This window comes from Monodelphis domestica, chromosome 5, assembly GCF_027887165.1.
Source record: "Monodelphis domestica isolate mMonDom1 chromosome 5, mMonDom1.pri, whole genome shotgun sequence".
In the NCBI taxonomy this organism is placed as follows: domain Eukaryota; kingdom Metazoa; phylum Chordata; class Mammalia; order Didelphimorphia; family Didelphidae; genus Monodelphis; species Monodelphis domestica.
The window spans coordinates 96,112,715-96,138,368 of record NC_077231.1 but is presented as its reverse complement, the minus strand read 5'-3'; the positions used below and the strand labels follow the sequence as shown (position 1 = coordinate 96,138,368).

Here is a 25,654-nt window from a genome sequence, read left to right as displayed (position 1 = left end):
AGGTCCTAAGATTTTATAATTATCTATTTTTTAATATATATTCTATGACCAATTAGGTCTCTGACTGAGACCTACCATGGGATTTTTTTGAAAGTTTCTTTTTACCATCCCTTTGGTTTTAGTTATCCAGAGGTCTTGGATCACAGAATATTGATATTAGATTTATGCTGTTGGGCCCCAGAAAGCAGAACATTGGGAAATTAATGGGAATGGCATCAATCCAGATTTTAGTTTAGTATAAAAGAGTATTGAATAATTGAAGCTATCCAAAACTGGAACGGGATGGCTAGAACATTAGTGTGGTTTCCTCTCATTAGAGGAATGTAAGCAAAAACTACAGTAGTATTTGGGCAATATGTTAAAAAAAAGATTACTTTTGGTTTGTGGATTGAATTGATGGAAACTTAGTTTGTTTCCAACTCTGAAACCACATGTCTACCTGGACCAACAGAGATCATAGCACTATGGTTTCTGAATGTTTGTAACCAAAGAAATTCGTCACTTTGTGGAAGGCATTGAGTCTCTCTCAGTTTAGTTGCTCAGCCAACAGATGCACATATCCATTGATGAATCCTTACCCAAAGCCTTTCCAATGTAATGAAATGCAAGACAGTGTTATAATCACCTTGTTAAATTTAATATAAATGTTTGTAAAACAAACAATGCCAAGAAGAGATTCACTATGTCATACACAATTCTCCTTTCCTCTTCTTTGTATTAGAAATAAAGCTAAATGATGATATAGTGAATAGATCAGTGATTCTGAAGTCAAAAAACCTGGGTTCAAATCTCATGCCTTCCATTACCTGTGTAATGTTGGGCAAAGCACTTAGTTTCTCTTTTTCTCAGAGAACAATAAAATGAGGGGATTAGACTAGATGGCTTTAGAAGGTGCTTCCAGCTATAAAGCTATAAACTTTATAAAGTGCTCGTTTATTGATATTTATAAGTTAATAATAATAGAATAAATGTACATGTTAGATATTTTAATTAGGGAAGAGGATTCATAAATCATTCATAGTCACCATTTTTTATTGAATCCTAGTGACCTGACTTTGAGAAATCCAGCAGTTGGACCTTCATATTAGAGATGGAAAGTTTATTCATTCATCTAAGACTCTGGAGGCATGTAATTCACCTTCTGGTACTGTTTGTTAGGAATAATTTAATGAGTTTGACCATATGCTTGTGTCTCAGGGAAAAGCCCCAAAGGGTTAAAACTTTCCTTGATATGTCTGGATTTGGTCACTAAATGGGAAATGTATTTCCAGTTTGCTGTCCTTGTGGAATCCTTGGTATATCTATCACAGCCTTCTCAGAAAGCTGCAGGAATTGCTTCAGAGATTACTTCTACAATTTCTTGGAGCAGAGAAATTGAGTGAGAACCAACTTTTCATAATACTATCTCTTCAGTGGGCTGTTTCTCCATATGAAGTCCACTCAGTAGCCCAAGTGTGTCATTATGGGATACTCAGCCTCATATAAAGGTAGGCTGAAGGAAAGCCTGTCTTTTCCTCTAATCATTTTTTCCCAAATACTCTCCATGTGAATTTCAAGAATCTTTTGAGCCATTCATATCTCTTTAATGAGTCATTCAATAATAATTTATTAAATACCTACCCTGTACCAGGCACTGTGTTAGGTGCTGGAGACACAAACACAAAGAACAAAATGGTCCCTACTCTTAAGTAGCTTAGATTGTAATAGGGGAAGACAAGAAGTCTACACCCAATTATATATAGAAAAAAATTTAGACCCATTTTCCAAGATGAAAGAGGTGCTCAGTAACCCATTAGGGCCACTTTTTCTTCATTTAGCACAATTATGTTCCTAGTTATCAAATTTTCTCATGTCAGAGTTTCAAAATTAGACCATTTTAGATTTCTAGCTTATGGATGCCTCAGAAAGGTTTTATCATCATGATATTTGCTTGGTATTTGAAGACTGACTCCAACCAATATCAAGATCATCTGTAATTTATAAAATATCAGGGTGTCTCTCTCCCACACACACATACCTGGGTCAGCCACCCAGAGGTTAATATCCTAGAGGAGGGATGCAGAAACAAAGCCAAGAAGATGTCTTTAGGGACTTACTTCAATACAGCCAAACTCTTCAGAAAATCCTCAAAACTCATCAGAGTCTAAGATGCCTTCTTAAAATGAGAAGAAAAAAAAAGACAAGACTTCAAAAAAAAAATCCAGAAACAAAACTCTTCCTTAAATCTACCACTATGTTTCATTCCTTTATATCCACAGAATATCAGGGATGCAGTTTGGCTGGAGTACATTAAAGAGTGCTCCATATCACAGGTTGACAGACTTGCAACTCCCTGTTACCACTATTTTAGGAACTAGCCGGAGAAGTGAGGAGTGAAGGTAGCTCTGTACTCGGACTCAAAAAGCCTAGGCTTCAGGGCTACCCCAGATATTTACTAGATGTGTGACCCTGGGTGAAGTCATTTAACTAATTAAACCTCTCTATGCCTTAGTTTTCTCAAATGTCAAACTGAAAAGTCTTCTAAGGTCTCTTCCAATTCTAAATCTAGGAGCTTAGGTTATCATTTTAATTTTCTGAGCCTCAGTTTCCTCCTCTACAAAAGAAGACTGAATCAGATGAAACTGAAGTCCCTTTCAATGCTAAATCTATGAGCCTATGAAGTCACAACATCTGTGGATCACAGATTATAAGTTCTTTGATGGCCAGGAAAATTTTTTTTTACTCTTTCTATCCTTGTCACTTAGCACAGTGCTTCACATATAACAGGTGCTTAAAATGTGCTCAATGATTCAATTTCCTGATATATAAAATGAGGAGGTTGGATCAGATAATTCATAGGTTGCATCCAACTCCAAATCAATGATCCAGAGTTAATCCCTCTGGACCATAGTTATCTCATCTGTAAGAAATGGGGCTTGGATTTCATGGCCTCTACTATCCCTTTTTATTCTAAATCTGTGATCAAAAGCCTGTTCAGGTAAGACACAGTGATGATGAGACAGCTCAAATAATGGGCTTGGGTTGACTAATTGTTGGCCTGGTTGTATCTCCTAGGATATTTTCAATGCTGTCATCAAGCAGAATCCATTTCTCGTGTATCAGCTCCCCTGCTTCTGGAATGTCCAGCTGTCTGACCACACTCGTTCTGAACAGTGTTACCGGGATGTATCTGATCTAAAGGTAGGGTGACTGTGGACCATTATGGCAACTTGTCCTTCTCTTTTCCCAAACCCTTCTCTAGGTGGAATGGAATGTTCACTGGTGACAAGGCAAGAGAAGATAGGGAAAGCCCTTCCATGAGAATGAATGGCCACACATTTTCTGTGTATCTGCAAGAGAGAAGTCTGCTTTGCTTCCATTGTTTCTTCCTTTGTTGTTCAGGAAACTTGAGACCTGATAATCAAGTGATAGCCTGTTTCAGCTCGTTCCTTCATACACTTTACTAGAATACAACCAAGGGTGAGTGGAAAGAAATAAGAGACTTCAGGAATAGAAGTAAAGAGAAGCCAAGACTTTAAGTCCTTGAAATGGAAAGTTAAAGGTCTTGGTGGTTGCATCTTATCTCAGAGGAACTTGAAGAAAAAAGAATTTTGGATTTTGAATAAGAGATCTTGAATTCAAATCCCAGATGTATATTGGCTAAATCATGCGTCTTTTTCTTCTTCCTAGGTTTCCATTCCCAACTCTGTAAAATAAGGGGATTGGATTAAATAATCTCTTCTTTTCTGTTTTTTAAATTTTATTATTTTTGTCTTTCAAGTAGCAAGTTTTTCTTAATTATAAATCTTTCCTCCCACTATCACCACTCTATTTTAACTGAGCCAAATTTTTGAAAATTAATTAAAATTCTTTAATACAGATCTGTATAGATAGAAAAAGCAAATTCCCAAATTAGTGATATCCAACAATTTTGGCCCTCTCTTCATATATGAGAAGTATGATTTTTTCTTCTTCTACTTCTCAAATCTATCTTTCTTCTCATGATTTATCAATGCATCAATTAGAAATCAAAAGTCTTTTGAGGTTTCTGCATGTGCACTTGTGTGTATGTGAGGTTATCATTATTTTAATTGTTCTGTTCCCTTTGTTCTTCATCAGGTATTCTCCATTTTCTCTGAGATTAGGACTGGGTAACTTCTCTGGCACTTTCCAGCTCCAGATCTCCAATCCAGGAATCTTATCTTACTTTTTAGGAGGGCCCTAGATCATGCAAATGACTACAAAACTCAATGGAGAAATTCCTTTCACTTTGTCTCTAATTGAGGCAAGAAAACCGAGTGAAAAGGAGTTTTAGAAAAGTAGTAGAAGGGATTGGTGGGATTTTACTAGCATAAGAGAAGACTTGGGCTAACAGGATAGCTTTCTTTGATTATTTGAAGGGATGCAACAGGGAAAAGGAATTTAGCTGGTCCCTTTTGCCCCTAAAGGGCCAAAACAGAAGCAATGGGTGAAATCTGCCAAATGAGCAATTTAGGCTTGAGGTCAGGACAAACTTCCTAATAATTAAAATTATCACTCAGTGTGATATTAGCTGCTTAGGCTTCCCACTATTGGAAGGTCTTCAAGTAAGGGTCCACTTCCACCTTATCTAGCGTGTCATTGTAGGGCTTTATTTTGTGTATGGAGTATGTTAAATAAACTCTGATGTCCATTCTAACCTTAAAACTCTGTGGTTCTCTGAAAAATAAAACTATAGTCTATATGAAAAATGTCGCATTCCCTTTATGGCTGATTGGTGGTGTCTCCATAAAAGGCATTGCCCCTTAGTCAGATTTGAACATTTTTGTAAGACACCAAAGGATGCCAGTTTCTATAACTTTTGAGGAGAATGAGGACACTCCAAGCATTATGACTTGTGGTCTATCACAGCAAACCAGACTGCGATGAAAAATGAGGCAGGGTAGTAACCCAGTGGAGAATAGGACATGAAAACGATGAATTGGGAGTGTGATTGGGGGAGCATTAGGAAAAATTCCAAGTGGATAGTCATTGTAGTTGACGAGATCAGAAATCCAGCCTGACCTCCCAGGTGTGCTTTTGTTTACCTTGGGCCTAATAAAAAACACATTTCTTTAAGCCCAGGAGGCTGTGACTTCGATTTGTTTCATCTTTGATGTCCTTAGGAGAGCTCTGATGATTTCATCATCCCAGTACCCAAGGCTATGGCCAGTCAACTTGAAGAAAGCTTATGGTTTGGCATTATGATGCTGTCTCCTGATAGAGCAGTAAACCTCACTTATGTGACCACTCTGTAATTCTGGTCACTCAATCACAATCAACTAACACCTTCTATATCCTGGGCGCTGTGCTGTTAGAAGTCCAGAAGAAGAATTCTTAGAGCAGAGTTCTCAAATTTTTGTTCAAATACAGGGATTACTTCCACATGGCTGCTTTCCCAATTGCTGCTTTGATATATCATGGGTGGCCATAAGAAATTAAATAGAAATTTTTGGAGTTTTGTGGAATCTGCAGACAACACAGAAAAAGTTTGGGAACTCGGAAATATATGTATAGTATTTTATAATGTCAATGTATTTTATCTTTTAATACCAAAATTTTTTATTTCTTTAAAATTTTATTTAATTGACTAAGAAAAATTTTCCATGGTTACAAGATTCATGTTCTTTCTCTTCCCTCCTCCCACCCCCCTCCCATAGCCAATGCACAATTCCACTGGGTTTTACATGTGCCATTGATCAAGACCTGTTTCCATATTATTGATACCAAAAATGTTTAGCCTATGGCCAAATTCTTAACCCAAATTTTACAATAAGGTGCTGCAAATACCTTATGAAAGAAAAAGAAAAAAATTCAGACTTCTCAGATATAAAGAGAGGGCCAAAAAAATTTACCTGGATTTTCCAAAGCATGGGGGCACCATGCTCCTAACCTTATAATGTAGAAAGGGTGCTTGTATGATTCAAAGCTTTCAGTCATGGATAGCATTAAGGAGAAGTGTTGAGAATAAAAGGAAGAGGACAACTATACATTAAGCACCTACTATGTGCCACATAATAGGCTGAGCACTTCACAAATATTATTTTGTTTCAATACTGATTGAGTAAAGGAATTAGCTAAGTATATTGCTGTCCTCTTTCCTGATCACAAACATCTAAAGTATTTCACTTAATGCCATGAGAGTCAGGCTTCAGGTAGGAGACTGAAAAATTAGAGTGCTACTAGCAAAAAGCAAGAAAAAATATAACAGATCTCATGTTAATGGCACGTAAGGACTCATTTATTTAACTGGGAACATTTACCAGAAAAAAATTAAGAAAGATATGAAAGTGTATGACAGCTTTCTCTATGCATTTGAAGGATTGTCTTGTGAAAAAGGTATGAGACAAGCAGCTAGGTGGCTGTGTGGATAGAGAACCAGGCCTGGAAATGGAAGGTCCTGGGTTCAAATGTGGCCTTAGATACTTCCTAGCTGTGTGACCTTGGGCAAGTCACTTAATCCTAATTGCCTAGCCCTTACTACTCTTGTGCCTTGGAATCAATACACAGTATTGATTCTAAGACAGATCACAAGGGGAAAGAGACAGAGAGAGAGAGAGAGAGAGAGAGAGAGAGAGAGAGAGAGAGAGAGAGAGAGAGAGAGAGAAGGGAAGAAGGAAGGAAGGAAAGAAGGAAGGAAGGAAGGAAGGAAGGAAGGAAGGAAGGAAGGAAGGAAGGAAGGAAGGAAGGAAGGAAGGAAGGAAGGAAGGAAGGAAGGAAGGAAGGAAGGAAGGAAGGAAGGAAGGAAGGAAGGAAGAGTACTACACTTGTTCTACTTGTTGTTCCCAAGGAAAGAACTAGGAGTAATGAATGGGATGTTTTGAAATACAAATTTTGATTTTATATAAAAAAATATGACCTGCTTAGCAATTAAAGTTGCTCCAAAGTGAAATGGGCTGCCTCGGGAATTGGTCAATTCTTCCTAACTTGAGGTCTTCCAATGAAGACAGGATGACACCTTGTTGGTTGTCTTATAGAGGGTGTTCTTGTTTGTGCTTAGGCTTGACTACATAACCTTGTAGAGTCCTTTCCAACTAAGATTTTGTTGCCTCCACCTAATATTCACCCTTTGTTTACACATCCTTTTTTAAAGTTTCAGGATCTAACCTTCTTTTCCTATTCTACCTGACCCAACATACCATTCCTTTAGCGCCTTACTAGAACAATCTGAATGATAAAGTAATGGCAGAACTCATTGGAAACCATACCTCAAAATATCAGTGTCACTGCAAAAGAGGTCCCTAAACGATGGGCAGGGTAGAGGAGCAAAATGGGCAAGCCTCAAATTAGTCATCACTAGATTCTAACTAATGTTGCGCTTATAACTGGCTGGATTCCTAAGTCTTCTTTTTTACTTGAACCATGTTATCTCCATCCTACTACGCTTGTGCCATTCATTTTTTTTCAGCCAAAGTATATTTATCCCTTTATGTTCCTCCCTATTTCATCTTATTTACTTCATCCTATCAGTCCAACCTCATTTAGGAGGGTTCCCACTTCTGTCATTTCCTATATTGAATCAGGGTGATATACTGATTAAAGCACTCAAATTGGAGTAAGGCGAGCCAATTCCCAGTCTTTGCTCTTCTTTGTACTCTCTGTGTGAACTTCACTTCTCTGAACCTTGAATTCCTCCTCTGTGAAGTGACTTGAAGTCCCTTCAAGCTAGAAATCTCTGCTTCTGTGACTCTGGACTTATCCCTCACAGGTCTTAAGCCAATCATGTAGCCTCTAGCCAAGACTTCCTCCAATGTGAGTTCAGAGTGGTCAGTATCCAGCTGGAGGCAGCTCCTGGACAGCCAGAGCCTGGGCGTCTAGAGGAGCTAGACAGATCAGCTATATCATGTAGACCTGAACTCTAGGCCAGGAAATCAAAAGTCAAGAGGAGCCTCTGAACTCAGCAACCAAGTCCCCTCTCTGAGGCCAGATATCCTGTAGCAAAAAAGAAAAGAAGGAAAGAAAAAAGGGAGCAGTCTGGGAGCACAATCCAAGTAATTAGGCAGAGATTTGTGAGAAAAGAACAAAACTGATATGATAATAACCGCAGCCCATGTTCATATAAAGCGGCACAATTTGCCAACTGTTTTCCCCATAACAATTCCACAAAGCAGAGAGGATAAATATTCTTCTTTCCATGTTACAAATGAGGTAACTGATACTTTGGAGATGTTAGTCCCATAATCACTGCTCAAAATCACAACTAGCAGGTGTCAGAGCCACGAATCGAACCTAAGATCCCAAGTCTTCTTTTCTTCACACAATATCACAATTAGACCGAGATTTACATGAAGAGAGGGGATGGATAGAGAATGAATTATATATAAGTCAGCAGTCTGTCGTCAACACCTGGAGATCCGAATTGGATGGGGGCTCTGGATAGAGGAGAACAATAGGATACGGTGCCTTTATACTCACAGGGTTCCACATCAAGCTTATGCTGGTGACTTAGGAGAGGATGCTAGCTGCATGAGACCCCCAGCTTATGCCCACTGCTGGGTATGAGCAGATTCCACTTAATGGGTGTGCTCAAGAGCCACAGAAGAAATCTTACCTCGATTCTCCCCAGGTGGCTTGAGGAACTACTTAAAAGCAAACAGTTTTAGAATGTAGAACTGAAAATAATCCTAAAAACATTGGAGTCTAAAAAGGTAAAGAAACTGAGGCCTAGAGAAGAGACTTGTCAAATTATATAGGTGGAATGAAGGGCACACTCTGTCTGAGCCAGAAGAGAACTGAATTCTAATCTTGCCTCCATCACTTGCAATAGCTATGTACTTACCAACCCAAATGAATTCATTAACTAACTTCTCTAATAGTAATCCTTTTGACCCCTCCATCTCCTATACTTTTAAATGAAAATAGCAATGCCTGTAATATCTAGATCCCATGGAAGAAGATGAGAGAATTATATGTGATAATGGGTAGAAAGTTCTTTGAAAACTTTAAAAATGTCATAGAGAGAGAGAGAGAGAGAGAGAGAGAGAGAGAGAGAGAGAGAGAGAGAGAGAGAAGATGGATAGGTAAATAGAAAGGATGGATAGATAAGATAGAAGGATGGATAGATAGGTAACTAGATATAGATAGATAAACAGATAGATAGATAGATAGATAGATAGATAGATAGATAGATAGATAGATAGATAGATAGATAGATAGATGGATGGATGGATAGATAGATGGATGGATGGATAGATAGATAGATAGATAGATAGATAGATAGATAGATAGATAGATAGATAGATAGATGGATGGATGGATAGATGGATGGATGGATAGATAGATAGATAGATAGATAGATAGATAGATAGATAGATAGATAGATATTGATATATACATGTGTTATATAGAAATTTATTTATTTTATATATTTATATAAAATTTGCTTATATTTGTAGAAATGTACATATAAATATATAAAGTAAATTTATATCAACATATGATATATAAATATCTGTCACTATCATTCTATCATTGTCATCATTATCACTGGTTCATTATCAAATAGTTAAAGGATTGTATAGCAAGGAATGGAACTCAGATCTGTCTTCAAATACAATGCTCTTCTACTATCACACACAACTTGTGTAAGAGGAGATAGACCAAGACCAAAGATAGAAACTAACCCAAAAGATATTCAAGCAGGTAAATAAGGCAGTGACAAGTCAGTAAATTGGTATTATTCACTAAAATGTCCAAAATCTCATCTGGATTCTTGGTCCCAATTGCAATCCAATCCAATTAGCATTAAATATCTACTCTGTCCCAAACACTAGGTTAATGTATAATGTTAACATATAATTAAATTTCTGTTGTGTGCCTATTTTGTGTCAGACTCTGGGATAAGCATTGGGGATGCAAAAAAAGACAAAAATATAAGTTCCTGCTCTCAAGGAGCTCATAGTCTGATGGGGGAGTTGACAAGAAAATAACTGTTCATATAACATACTGTGAACATGGAAGATTATCTCAGAGAAAAGGTATTGGCAGAGGAAGAAGAAGTGGGGCAGGAAAATGCCTCCCACAGAATACAAGATTCAGTCTGAGTCTTAAAGGAAGCCAGGGAACTCAGAAGCAGAGGCGAGAGAGAAGAGCATGCTAAAAATGGGGAACAGCCACTGTAAAAGTACCATTTGGGGAGATTCCTCAGGTGTGAGAAAAGCAAGTAAGCCAGGAATCAGAATTTATGAGGGGAGTAAAGGATAAGAAGACTGTAAAGGAAGGAAGAAGACAAGTAATGAAGGCAGGCCTTTAAATGTGAAACAGAGAATTTCATACTTGATCCTATAGCTAAAAGTTATCGGAATCTATTGAGTAGAAATGATGAGATCATTGGACCTGCTCTTTGGGAAAATTGTTCTGGCTTCTGCAAGAGTCCAGGGAGTTACAAAGAAAAAAACTTAGGGGCAGCTAGATGTTTCAGTGAATAAAACGCCGAGCCTTGAGATGAGAGATCCTGGGTTAAAATCTGGCCTCTGCATTTCCTACCTGTGTGACTCTGGGCAAGTCACTCAACACCAGTTGTCTAGCCCTTACTACTACTCTTCTGTCTTGGAACTGATAGTATCAATTCTAAGACATAAGTTAAAGGCTTTTTAAAAAATGAGAAAATGAAAAATATCCCCACCCACAAGAAGCTAATTTACTACTGAAGGGATATGTGTAAATATTGTGTAAAAATGTGTAGTAGTTAAGTGAATTCAGGACACCTTGGGAAAGCACTAGACACTTATAATGAGGGGGCATCACAAAAGGTATTCTAAAAGAGGAAGCCAGTGGGCTGAGCCTTGAAATAAACTATGGATTCTAAGAGGAAAGACATCCTATCCATGCTTCTGAGTTAGGTTCCTTGTAAAAAGTCATAGGGATTGATGATAGACTAACAAGTTCAAGGAGCAATGGCCCAAAAATAAAGTATAGGAAGAAAAATAATGTGGAATAAGCAAGAAAATCAAGAATGCCACCATACTGGGAAGCGTTCTCCGTGCTGAACTGTTTGTTTGTGTGTTATCCCAGTTAATGGGATGCATCACTAGGATTTGAACCCAGGTTTTTTTGTCTTCAAATATGGTGTTTAGGAGTGGGGAGCCACTGATGGTTCTTGGATAGGAGGGTGACAGGTTCAGAAGCATGTGTCAGAAAAGTTGTTTTGGCAGATGGATGGAGGATGACTTTAATCATTCAATCAATCAGCAAGCATTTATTAAGTATTTATTTTTCTAATTCAGTCTTTTTTCAGTAGTGTCAGTCTCTTTGTGAGCCCTTTTGGGGCTCTTCTTTACAAAGATATTGAAGTGGTTTGCCATTTTCTCATTCAGCAGGAACTACAGATATAAAAACAAACAAACAAACAAACAAACAAACCAAAAAAAAAAAAAAAACCAGCCCTGGATCCCAAAGACCTTGTACTCTTTTGGGAGCAATAACATTTATACCTATTAGTATACACTCCAGGCAAAAGAAACATCCCACATAAAAGCACAGAGATGAGAGATGATTAACTTATGGGAGGACATGGAAAAGTGTTCCACAAGATGGGTAGAAATGGATGCGTCACAACCTGTACCTTGGGAGGGAAAATCCACACTGATGAGACCACAGACCCACTGGAGTATTTGAGATGAAGATGGAAGATGAATTGGAAACAGGAGGGAATGGAAGCAGGGACACAGGTGTGGAAGTTATAGTAGTGGTCCAGGCAAGAGGTGATGAGATCCTGAAGTAAAGCGATAGTAGCTGAGTTGCAGTGGACAACCAATGTGAAATCTGCTGTGGGAGTAGATTAGTAAAAAAAAAAAATAGGGAAGATGAAGGAGGCGTTCAGGTTGACTGAACTTGCTAACCTGGGGGATAGGAATGACTGGCCACTGCTAATTCATGATTCCTCATGAAAAACTTCCTTCACCATGGCTAGGCTTGTCTTAAGGCAACAGACATAATCTGCCGACTATACCCATATTTATTTATTTATTGCTTTTTCACCTCTTTAATTGAAATTTTTATATAATTAGTTAATTTAGAATATTTTTCCATGTTTACATGATTCATGTTCTTTCCCTCCCCTCCTCCCCCTACCTCTCCCCATAGCTAATGCACAATTCCATTGGTAGAACCATATTTATTTATTTTTTTGCTTTTTCGCCTCTTTAATTGAACATTTTTATTTAATTAACTAATTGATTGATTGATTAATTTAGAATATTTTTCCGTGTTTACATGATTCATGTTCTTTCCCTCCCCTCCTCCCCCCACCTTTCCCTGTAGCCGATGCACAATTCCACTGGTAGACCCATATTGAATGTCTTTCCTCTTGGCATAGGAAGTGCCTAAGCTTATGTTCTGCAGGTACAGACTTCAGGCAGCCAGAGTTGCCTCCACAACAAAATAAAGAATCAGAATGAAAAATTACTTGTGTCCAAAAAAAATGACCTTGAGCCTGGCCCTTGTGCACAGGCCCTTGTGCCCCCTCGCCCTCACCACCCAAACACCTAGAGCGCAGTGCTGATTTTTTTACGCAAAGTTAATAAAGTGCTTCAGGTAGGTCCTTGGCAAGGGGCAGCAGATGAGTAATTCCTGGCTCTTTCCCATAACCTTTATTCTGGCATTCACAGGGGAGTCACAAAGGGACAGGGATCAATGAAGATTATTACTGTGTTTCCACTTCTTCCTCCCTTTCCTGCTGTAGGCGCTCTGCCGGGAATTCTTCACACATAATAGAATCCAGTTCAAATTGATTTTTTTCCCCATTTTAAAGCAACAACAACCCAAAGCATTAAACATGATGAATGATATCAAATGGGGTTTGGTTCCTCTCCCCGGGCCATGCATGGTGCCTCCCTGCCCTTAGCTGTGACAAGGGCATCCGTTTTCTGCACACTGTTCTTCCCTTTGTGGCCCCAGAAAATAACGGCCTCCAGGACGTTCCAGCTGATCTAGCAAGAGATGATGGGACAGGCCCCTGATTCATGCAGCAAACTCTGCGTGCACACACTCCGGGCAAGAGGACTGGGTGTTTGGAGAGCGGGTGTTGTTTTCTTCTACCTTCTTGGGTAATGAGGCATTTTTTGTCTGGGAACAAATTCCAATTATGGCTGGACCAAGTAAATGACGACAGAAACTCCAGTGAAAGAGGGTAATGGGTTAGGGGAGCTCAAATGAGGCCTTATTGCAAAATGCCTGCACTGGCTAGCAAGGACATAGTTTCTATTTACATAGCTCCAGTCTGGCAGTTGTCAGCAATTGGAAAAGAGGGGGGGAAAATCACTGAATCTCAGAAGACTGGATCACAGGATTGAAGAGTCCAAAGGAGCCTCAGCCATGCAGCCCAAGGTCTACGAAAATGGAATTCCTGGTTTAACCCAGCAGACCAGTGGCTATCTAGCTCTGCTGTGCAGAGGGGGCTTTCCCTGTGGCTCTGGGCTTTCACGTAATACATATTCCTGGGCATACTTTTGTACCTGCCTGGGTTACAAGCTGCCAAAAATCTTCAGCATAGAAAGCGTCGAAAATATAGGGATCACAATGAATCAATGTTATCAGGTCAACAATGACTGTCTTGGTCAATATCTGGCCTCTTCTCTTGGGTATGGCAGTGGCAGAGCTCTTGGGACCCAGGCCCTTGGCAAATGGATGTTTATTCTCCAAAAGGATAAAGGAAAGCTTCATTTTGCTTTTGATGATGATGATGATGATGATGATGATGATGATGATGATGATGATGATGATGCACAATGGATAAAGTGCAGGGCCTGGAGTCAGGAAGACATAAGCTCAAATCTAGCCTCAAACATTTCTTAGCTGTGTGTCTTTCTAGACAAATGATTTAATGGTGTTTGTCTCATTTTCCTCATCTGTAACATGAGCTGGAGAAGAAAATGTCAAATCACTTCAGTATCTCTGCCAAGAACATTCCAAATGGGAACACAAAGAATTGGACTTGACTAAAAGGGCTGAACAACAAAACTACTAACAATATTAATTATAATAACAAATAATTAGCATTTAAATAGTGCATCGTAAATATTCTCATTTGATCTTCACAATAATCTCAAGAGGTTCGTACTGTTATTATTCCCATATTACAGATGAAAAAACTGAGACAGACAGAGGTTGTGACTTGATTGGAGTTACCCAGTTATTAAATGTCTGAGTCTGGATTTGAACCCAGGTTTTCCTTACTCCAGGTCCAGCATTTTCTCCATTGTGCCCCCTAGTAACATTTGTTACAACATTTCAAAACCTTTTCCTCCTCTTATATTTTTCTCCCATCTACGTACTCACTTGTTAACCTTCTCCAATGACATGCCATTGCTCAGCCTCATGCCTTTTCCCTGCCTGGCCCTTATGCCTAGAATGTTCTTGCTCCTCACTTCCACCTCTCAGCTTTCCTTAATTCCTTAAAAATTTAGGCCAACTATCATCACTTTCTGCCAGAGATCTCTCCCTGTCACTTCCCCAACTGCTCTCACTGCTAGTACCTTCTCTCTAAGATTACCTCCTACACCAATGAAATATCACTCAGGACTAGTCAATCCTTCCTCATCTCTTTCTCCCTCTCCCCCAATAAATGAGGCCCAAAACTGAAAATTAAGTGGAGAAAAGGATATTGACACATGAAAATATGGTGTAACTCCATGGCTTCAGAGAAGAGACCATAGGGACCACGAAACTTCCTTAGTCACTACAATTTACTTGCAAAACAGAGAAATCTAGCTGCCAAGGATAACCAAAGTTTAGCTGGCATTGTTGAAAGGGCTGTTTAAATCAGAGATGAATGGTGGAAGATGATAAGAAGTATCACCTCATGAAACAGAAGCAGTAGAAGGACAAGAAAAGGGAAAGCTTAATGAAAGATCTAATGAAGCATCCTCATCCTGAGAACATTTAAGAATAAAACTGGAAGTACTACAATAAACAGTTAAAAGATGGAAGAAATCTATAAAAGTAAAAAAATTTTTTCATCATCAAGGAAATTCTAACATGATAATTCCAGTTATAATATCCAGAAACTGAGGGTTTTATGGCTGTATTATACTGTATACAACTGTATATACTGTATTAAACAGCCATAAAACCCTGTTTCTGCCTTAGAATCAATACTGTGTATTGGTTCCAAGGCAGAAGAGGGGTAAGGGATAGGTAATGGGGGTTAAGTGACTTGTCCAGGGTCACACAGCTGGGAAGTGTCTAAGACCAGATTTGAACCCAGGATGTACTAGTCTGGCTTTCAAAACACTGAGCTATCCAGCTGCCCCAGAGTAGTACTCCTGAAGCAATGTATTTTTCAAAGTGTCTAAAGGAGGGAAGATACCAAAGGTATGGAAATATCTCAAATCATATTATTACCCAACTCCTCCCCCCAAAAGTTGACTGAAAAAATGTTAGTAACAACAAACACATGTGCTTCCTTTCCCATCAACATATCATTTTTCTTAGAATAAGAAATTTTGTAGAATGTGTAGAATAAACTACATCTACATCAAGGGAATTTTGGATGAGGCTATTAGAAGGGAACAGTTGGTTTTAGTAAGCCATATTCCACAACAGACCCCATCTTAGTCATTACACATTTGTAGAGAATTTGAGATTACACTTTGCTTTCTGTATATTGACTATAAAAAAGCATTTGAGCAAATAGAATAAAACACTGCCTTTAAAACTTGCCTATGCCAAAAAGTATATGATTTCTTTAAAGATATGACTGAGATAACCTTATTCATTGACTCTCTGATCTCCAGTATCAAACAGCACATGAAGACATGCTCATTTTCGGTGTTCATCACCATCACAAAGGAGATCCAGGGCAGAGTCCCAAGTCCAATGAACATAGATGATGAAGTCCTCCAGTGCTCCTGTTTCTGGATGGTTGTGCTGATTGCCATAAGACTTTAGAACTTTACAATAATATCTATGACCACTCAAAAGAGTTCTGACCAGCCATACCCTTGAGTAAAAACAAGTGGATAAAGGATTCACCTGTTGTCCAGATTTCAATGTCAGTCAAATGAATAACTTATAAAAGTTTACTCATCAGTATCTATTCATTTATAGGGATGTCTGTGGATCTCCCTACATCAAGATGTAAGAATGAGGGAGATTTGGATAGAGAGATAGATGAATGTCCAAAGATATAATAACTATACATGTTAGATATAAGTGATTGATGGAAAGATAGAATATAGAAGATAGGTAGAAAAATAAAAGTAGATAAATTGATAGGTAGAAGAATAAAAGTAGATAAATGGATAGGTGGACAGAAAATTAGATAAATTAATAGAGAGATAGAGAGATGGTGGATAGATAAATGGATGGACGGATGGTTGGATGGAAAGATGGATAGATAGCAGATATCTTGGAAAGGCACTACAAGGGAAATAATCTCTTTCTGGAATTAAACAGTAGTGAGGGAAATACTTGTATCACATAGAAATTATAAAGCTCTTTCAATGGATCCCAACCTTTTGCCTAGAGAACATCATCAGTAGTTGGTTTTTCTTCCTGGGGATATATAACTACAAAACGTGTCTCTAAAGAATTCAAAGTAAAGATCACCAAAAGCAAAATGAAAAGACTCACAATGGGGATAAATAAGCTACAAAATAATGCAAAGAAGAAATATCACAAAAGAAGTGAAGAAGAATCTTCAAGAGGCAGCTAGTTAGCACAGTGAATTAGACACCAGACCTGGAGTCAAGAGGACCTGGGTTCAAATAAGGCCTCAGATGTTTCCTATTTGTGTGACCCTCAGTGTAACTTAACCCCAATTGCAAAAAAAAAAAAAAAGTGTCTTCAAGCCAATGAATGATCCAGAAGGATGTGCTAGTTCTATGGTGAGTTTGGGAAAATAGGCATCTGGCATATCATATTGATATTCCTTACAGTCTCAATTGAATGCGAGGAAACCCTCCTACCCCCGATCCTGCCTGCCAGATAGACCCTGTCCTTCCATTGTCAACTAATGGTAGCACATGAATGAGTCGCGTAGGTTAGTCCATCATCATATTTTTAAGTGCTTAATTTGTACCTGGCACTATGATAAGCATGGGGGATATAAAGAAGAACCAAAACCAGTTCCTGCCCTCAAGGAGCTTCCATTCTAATGTTTGAAACAAATGCGAAAATAACTAAGTATATGCAAGACGAATACAAACTAAGTGGAAACCCATTTCAGCGGGGAGGGCACTAGAATAGGAGGGATGACCAAGTGACAAGAAATGATTTCTGCATAAACGGGGATTTGAGGTGTCATAAAGTAAGCCAGGAAAACAGAGTGGGCTAGCATGGATGGGTTTAGCTCTGAATCACAGATGTAAGATCTATGTTAAGGACATCCCAAATCTAATGGAGTACTGGAGTAGTAGAGCATTCATTGAAAGTCTTGGCATTGAAGCCTTCCCACATGGCATAACATTGCTTCTTTCTATTAATCCTCTGTTATCTTCCCCCATTTCCATCCCTCATATTTGTACTTTAAAAATGTGACATCAGAGAGCTCCTGATGTAGATCTATTTGCGATTTTCCTTTAGACAAATTTCCTTCTTATCAGAATCATTCTCAGTTTCATTGTTACACCTTGATTCTTGAATTCCTGCCCACCCTCCTGATATGATCTCCCTTCACCTAGAGAGATGCATTGGAGTATGTTTCTTTTATTGTTGTTGTTGTTGTTGTTGTTATTATTATTATTACCCTTACCTTTTGTCTTAGAATCAATACTGTGTATTAGTTCCAAGGCAGAAAAGTGGTAAGGGCTAGGAAATTGGGGTTAAGAGACTTGCCCAGGGTCATATAGCTAGGAAGTGTCTGAGGCCAGATTTGAACCTAGAACCATCTCTAAGCCTGGCTTTCCATCCACTGAGCTACCCATCTTTCCTTGGAGTACATTTCCACCCCACACTTAAGGCTTCTTTTAGAGACATATGGCATGAAACCCTATGAGGAAAATAAGCTATTTCGCATTATAAAAAACACACACAGGGTCTTCAGAGAACCATCGGGATGGGTGTGAGTAGAGAATACCTGAGAAGGTCTGGCAGAAGGCTTTAAACTACTAGATATTTAGGTTTTTTCATTAGTCTTCAACTTCCATCTTAGAATCAACACTGTGTGTTGTTTCCCAAGCAGAAGATCAGTAAGGGCTAGGCAATGGGATTTCAGTGATTTGCCCAGGACCACACAGTTAGGAAGTGTCTGAGGTCAGATTTAAACTCAGGTCCTCCTGTTTCCAGACCTGATTCTCAGTCCACTGAGCCATCTACCTGTCCCTATCAGATATTTCCAAACCATTCTTCAGAGAGAAATGAGAAGGCTCACAGACTTAATATAATATCTGAAACTAGAAAAGATTTTCAAGTCCAATAGCCATTTTAAAGGTCAGGAATATGAGATCCAGAGAACTAACTTACTTTGAGTCATGCAATTAGTAAATGTCTAAGGTGAAATTTGAACTCAGAACTTTCTTGACTCCAAGTCTAGAAATTGATCTGTTAATCAGAGAAAAGAATGATTATCTTAGCTTTTCTGACAATTGGTTCACAAAACCAAGAAAGCATCTGAGTGACTGAAAACAGAGCCTGTGGGTTATCTGGAATCATCTCATTATTTTTCCCTACTTGCAAATAGCCCCCGAATCCCAGTGACATGAAGAAGATTGGCCCATCTCAGTTCATTAGCTTTTACCTAGAGTCTGTCCTCCCAACACCTCAAGGCTATAACTAACTTTGATGAACAATAATAGGTACCCAGAATGCTTCAGAAGAAGCTTCTGCTTCTGCTCAGCAAACCCTTCACTCTTATTATCAAGCCTTATTCCTACCCTTGAAAGGTATTTTGTTTTGTTTTTCCCACCAGTGTCTTTGATGGGGCTAAAGAGTTTCTCCCTTTTTTTTTTTACCCCTCTCCTTTGTAATCATACTGGCTTCTCCTATCATGCTGAATAATATTTAAGTTTCCTGGATGCTAATCAATTCCACCCAACTTTCCCTGGCTCATTGCAGGCAGACTCGCAGCCTGTTCATCCATGGAGGCCAGACAGACCTCTCTTATCCAATCAAGTCACATCTTGGAGCTGTAGATGACCATATCCCCTCCTGTCCAAAGGCCCCTTCCAGAGAGGCCACACAACCTTCTTCTCAAAGAAAGATGGCCTAGGGATCATGGGATCAGAGTCTGAGAAATGGAAGGGACCTTACATACCCTCAAACATAATTGTCATCTTACAGTCAAAGCATCTGAGCCTAAGTGAATTTCATTAACTTGCCCAGGATAACAAAGATGGTTACTGTCCAAGTAAAGATTTGAACTCAAGTCTTCCTGACTCCAAGCCCAGAACTCTATATTCCCTGTGCCACCTAACTACCTCTAATGATTTTCCTGAGATCACAGAGCTAATAAGTGGAAGACCGAGGGCAATGGAATAGTAGTTAAGAGGACCTATATTCAAATCTTGCCTTGGACACTGACTCCCTATGTGGCCACCCTGTTTATTAGAATTAGAGCCATTGGTCTGTAATATCCCTTCCAACTCTGAATTGATAATCCTCTGATAATATTAACTTTCTACTTGGGAAATTGGCCTCTATTTACTGTTTTAGGCATAACTAGTCCGCCTGATTCTTTGTGAAAACCTCCTCATGGTATTTGTTTTAATGATCCTATAGGAATGCTATTAAGAAAGTACTTTGTTGACCTTCAAAATAATATATGGAAGCTAAAATGACCATGGGAGGCCAGTTGTTTGTCTGTTCATTCATCTGTTCATTTATTCATTTTTTTAAAAAATACCTATGATATTGTCAGTGTTGAGAACTCCTGATGAAGAACTCCTTCAGACTCTTCAGATTTGGCAACTTTTCCACAACTGATAGACTTAAGGAAGTGTCTAAGTCACTGAGAGATTAAAAGACTTACCTAATATCACACAGGTTGTATGTGTCAAGAGATGGGTCTTGAGTATGGGAGAGATTAGGTTTAGATCAACATCTCACACCCAACAGCAAGATAAACTCGGCATGGGTGAATGACTTGAATATAAAAAAGGAAACTGTAAGTAAATTAGGTGAACATGGAATAACAAACTTGTCATATCTCTGGGAAAGGAAAGACTTTAAGACCAAGCAAGAGTTAGAAAAAATTACAAAATGTAAAGTAAATAATTTTGATTATATTAAATTAAAATGTTTTGTACAAACAGAATCAATGCAACCAAAATTAGAAAGGAAGCAACAAATTGAGGGGAAAATCTTCATAACAAAAACCTGACAAAGGTCTAATTACTCACATTTATAGAGATAAATCAATTGTACAAAAAATCAAGCCATTCCCCAATTGATAAATGGACAAGGGACATGAATAGGCAATTTTGAGATAAAGAAATAAAAACTATCAATAAACACATGAAAAAATGTTCTAAATCTCTTATAATCAGAGAAATGCAAACCAACACCTCACACCTAGCAGATTGGCTAATGTGACAGCAAAGGGAAGTAATAAATGTTGAAGGGGATGTGACAAAATTGGGACATTAATGCCTTGCTGGTGGAATTGTGAATTGATCCAGCCATTCTGGATGGCAATTTGGAATTATGCTCAAAGGGTGCTAAAAGACTGATTGATTGATCCAGCCATAGCACTGCTGGGTTTGTACCCTAAAGAGATCATGAGGAAAAAAAATAAAAACTTGTACAAGAATATTCATAGCTGCGCTCTTTGTGGTGGCAAAAAATTGGAAAATGAGGGGATGCCCTTCAATTGGAGAATGGCTGAACAAATTGTGGTAACTGTTGGTGATGGAATACTATTGTGCTCAAAGGAATAATAAAGTGGAGGAATTCCATGTAGACTGGAATGACCTCCAAGAACTGATGCAGAATGAAAGGAGCAGAACCAGGAGAACATTATACACAGAGACTGATATGGCACAGTCGAATGTAATGGACTTTCTACTAGCAGCAATGCAATGATCCAGGACAATCCTTAGGGAATTATGAGAACGAACACTATCCATATCCAGAGGAAGAACTGTGGGAGCAGAAACACAGAAGAAAAACAACTGCTTGATTACATGGGTCGATGGGGATATGATTGGGGATGTAGACTCTAAATGATCACCCTAGTACAAATATTAATCATATGGAAATAGGTCTTGATCAATGGCACATGTAAGACCCAGTGGAATTGTGCATCAGCTATGGGAGGGGGATTGGGAAAGGGCAGGGAAAGAGCATGAATCTTTTAACCATAGAAAAACATTCTTAATTAATTAATTTAATTTTTCAAAAAAAAGAAAAAGAGAGAGAGAGAGAGAGAGAGATGGGCCTTGACTATGGCTTCCTGATTCCAAAGCTATCTCTCTTTCCACTAGACCATATTGTGTCTCAAATCTTCATTATAATGTATTTTAGTAATATTAAGGAAGGCTCAAGATCTAAATTGAGACACCAGAGGCCAAAGGCAACAGAGGATGGGAGGGGACAGTAGGCAGGGATGAGGGAAGGAGGAAGAGTTAGGCATAGGAAAGAGGTATTAGTCCATGGAGTTTGGGGATTCCAAAGCCTTGGATGTGATGTCTTCCAGTCATGTCCAGAAAAGTGATATTGTTCAACAGTGGTCCTTCAGAGCTACAGTCTTCAAATTAAGCATACCCTGGTCTCTTGTTATATGTTGAGATGTCTGGGTACTTTGTCTCTTCCACAACAAGCCAGCTCAAGTTTCCTCTAAAAGAGGTGGTACCAATCCATGTTTTGCCTTACTCAGTCTTCCTTTGTAATCAGTGTTTAATACAGGAGTCCTTATTCCTTTTTTTTTAATCAGGGACCACTTTGGCAGTTCTGTGAAACCTGTGGATCCCCTTCTTAGGAAAATATTTACAAATAACATGAAACACAAAATTATAAGGGAACCCTATTATATTAAAATACCATTATTAAAATACATATTTTTTAAAGAGATCATTCCAACCCCTCCATTTTTTGTATCATAGGCTAAAAGCTGCAATGGAACTTAAAGGGTAACTAATTCAAAACATTCATTTATAAAGGGGAAACTGAGATTTGGGGCAATAAATTCACTTGCCCCATGTCACAAAGTCATTAATTACCAGAGGAAGAACTTGATTTCACATCATCTGACTCCAAAGTCAGCATTCTTTCCTCTTTATTCCATTCTTGCCTGCCTAATATTGAGCCCCAAATTGCTTTCCTATAATTTCTGCCTATTTCTTGCTCTTTACTCTGCCCTCTTGATCCAAGGAAAGTAAGTGACTCTCCTTCAGATGGTAACCTTTCATGAATTTGAAGATGGTGATGATGTCCCACCCTACCCTCAATTTCTACCTCCTTGTCTTTTCTTATCTAGGTTAAACATAACTGGTTTATTTTTTAAAACAGTGCCCTTAGTTTCGCCTTCTCTGGTAACATGGTCAGTAGACACTCCCCAATCTAGATGTTCTCCTCAGAATGTTCCCTTGATTATCAGCATGTCTCCCAAAATGAGGTGCCCAGAACTGATGCCATTTTCTAGATGGGGGTCTTATTCTTACATAGTATGGAAAGCCTTTCAGCATCCTTAGGGACACTAAGACTGTAGCCTAGGAGTAACTTCCCACCTTCAATTCTTAACTAAGTCACCCATGTGTGGTCATTTAACTTCTATTTGTATACCCTCCCTCTACCAAGGAAGAGTAGAAAACAAAGAACTTGACCTACTAATTGGGAAAGTATGGCTCTTGTTCTCAGGTCTGTTTGATCAGAATGATTTCAATTTAGACAATCCTGTGATGTAGACCAGTCTGGTCCAAGGTCAGAGATGATAGGTTAAAAATAGAGCCTGAGAGAAGAATGCAGAAGTTCTCTCTGGCATCTGCCTACTCCCTAGTACCTACTGCAGAGTTCTTCACATGGATTTCTTAGGGAATTATTTTTCATGAAAAGAGAATTCCTAAGATAAAAGATCAGGGTCTCAGAGTACATTCAATTCAGCAAAATATATAAACACCTCCTGTACCTGCAGAAAGAGAAACAGCACATATGTCCCTTTCTTCAAGGTGTCTACAGTCTAAACTGCATATCAACAGATATATTTGTGGTAACTTGGGAAGGAAGGGAAGAGAGCATAAATGATCATGGGACTCAGTGATGGCTTCCTTTCTATAGGAAGAAGCATCTTGATGATCCCCAAAAGAAACAAAATCATCAAATCTGAAAGCCAGGAGGGACCACTGAGGTCATCAAGTTTAAGCTGTGCCCTACAGTTGAAATCCCCACTATACCATTCTAAAAGGTGGATTTAAGGATGGAGTGAGTGCATTCCAGGCATGGGGACATAGAGATGAAGATGTGGTGATATGTTTAGGAAACAAGTTGGTTTAGGTTTGGATGGACAATCTAATGTCTTAAGGAAAACATTGGCCAATTGAGCTGAAAAAGGTAGATTAGTAATGAATTGGGAAGGAGCTTACATTCTACTGGAGATTCATGCAGGGAGGCAAAAAAAAAAAGACATGCACATTAATAGGGCACAAGACAAATAGGCATCTTGTGCCCTTGTTCATTTCTTTGTTTTTACAGGACCTGTGATTTCTTAGGGAACTCCTTATACAGACATTTCTTCTACCAGTGCAAATAGGCTTTTTCTCAATATTGAGTAGTCTTAGTTCCATGAAATAATAACATTAATAGAAACTTACATTTCTATGGGACATGAAGATTTGCAAAGTATGTGTAGTGAAAGGACAATGCATCCTGAGTTAGGGGCCAAGATGAAAACCCCAGATCTGATACTTACCAGTGGCATGACCTTGGGCATACATTCAAAATCTCTGGTCTCAGTATTCTCACCTAAAAAATGAGAGGGTTGGATTGAATGATTTTCCATGTTCCTTTTCAGCTCAAAAATCTATGTCGCTATTTTCCTGTCATTGTCTCTCGCTGTACCTGAATGTTCCCATAATATAATGGTCAGGGGAAATGACTTGATGGTATCTAAAGTCCTTTCTGTTTCTGAATCTGTTTATGAAAAAAACTTTGCATACCTATCCTTTTCTAACAAAGAAACCCAGTGAAGGTGTCAAAGGTCACTTCTTTACCCAAGTCTTCCATAATGTCTTAAAGTTCTAAAGGCCTTCGAATATAAATTTTTATCTCCTTTCCTGTAAAATAAACCTATATTTATAGTTATTGTACCTGCCTCCCAAAGTCCATAGGATTATAGATTTGGAGCTGGAAGAGATCTTAGTGAACATCTAAGTCCAATCTCCTCATTTTAAAGATGAGGAAACTGAGGCACAGTGAGATAAAGTGTCTTGTGCAAAGTCAAAGATTTCATCCATTCAAGATCTTCCTGACTCAAAATTCAGTTCTCTATCTACTAAGTATTCAGGAAAATTCACTTGAGGCTTCTCTGAATTTGCCAAGAGTCCCATTGTGGCTTTCTCTTCTACCAACCTCTCACCCACTTTCCTAGCTCCTATCCCTTCTTATGAAATAAAAGTTTCAGTCCAAAATCTGTCCCTTTGTTCGTCCCACCACAAGCACAGGTCGCATACACAAGAGAACATAAAAAGACATCCTAGGCAGTAACAAAGTCCAGATCTACCAGTTGCCTACCTCCCTGCCACCACCTCAGCCCAGAAAACCATGGGTTCTTGGGTGGTGTATGTAGCTTTTGTTAGGGGAGACCAAGGTTGTGGAAAGTGGCTGCAGTAGCCCCCATTCCCCTGCTGCCTCAGCACTTGGCAGACACCCACCACTTGAGCAGAGATGTGATCCTGGCTGTCTGAGAGTGACATTCTGCCCATATGTAATTATTTTAATGGATGCTGCCCAACCTCTATGAGCCCTGACTGGGAAGTGCTCCCAGGAGACTTTTTGTTCCTTTTCCTATTTAGGAGGCACAAGAGAAAACTCTCCAATAAACTTCATATGTAAAGTACCCATTTCTTTTCCAAAATATAAGTACAATGACATTCCCCCATCCTGAAGATCATAGGATCATAGATTTAGTGTTGAAAAAGGCCATCCAATTCACACACACACACACACACACACACACACACACACACACACACACACACACATTTTACAAATGAGGAAACCAAGGATTCAGAACTTTAAGATACTTACTCAAGGTCACGTTGCCAGTGAGTATCCGACACAGGATTTGAACCCAAACCTTCTAGACTATAATGTTCTTATCCATTCTACTATGCATACTGCACCTCAAAGATATGAGAGGTGATTACATTGTCTGCTTTTTCCTGAGCACTAATTGAATGTTTCCTTTGTGGTACTCTTCCCAAGAGGGAAGGAAGGAAGGAAGGAAGGAAGGAAGGAAAGAAGGAAGGAAGGAAGGAAGGAAGGAAGGAAGGAAGGAAGGAAGGAAGGAAGGAAGGAAGGAAGGAAGGAAGGAAGGAAGGAAGGAAGGAAGGAAGGAAGGGAGGGAGGGAGGGAGGGAGGGAGGGAGGGAGGGAAGGAGGGAAGAAATTTATCTGTACAAGATATTAGATTGTCTTTGTCCAATATATTTCTTTTTAAAACCTTTACCTTCCATCTTAGAATCAATACTGTGTTTTAATTCCAAGTCAGAAGAACGTTAAGGGTTAGGCAATGGGGGTTAAGTGATTTACTCAGGGATACACAGCTAGGAAGTATCTAAGGTCAAATT

The 25,654-nt window shown here is 38.8% G+C and overlaps 1 protein-coding gene across 2 annotated transcripts in view; it reads left to right on the top strand.

Moving 5' to 3' along the window:
- Positions 1–25,654, top strand: part of LARGE1 (LARGE xylosyl- and glucuronyltransferase 1) — a 612,082-nt gene that overhangs the window by 528,734 nt on the left and 57,694 nt on the right. For both annotated transcript variants that reach the window (XM_001366359.3, XM_056798822.1), the window contains one exon: positions 3,055–3,180. In XM_001366359.3, coding sequence (XP_001366396.1) covers positions 3,055–3,180 — 126 coding nt within the window. The remainder of the gene's footprint in view (positions 1–3,054; positions 3,181–25,654) is intronic.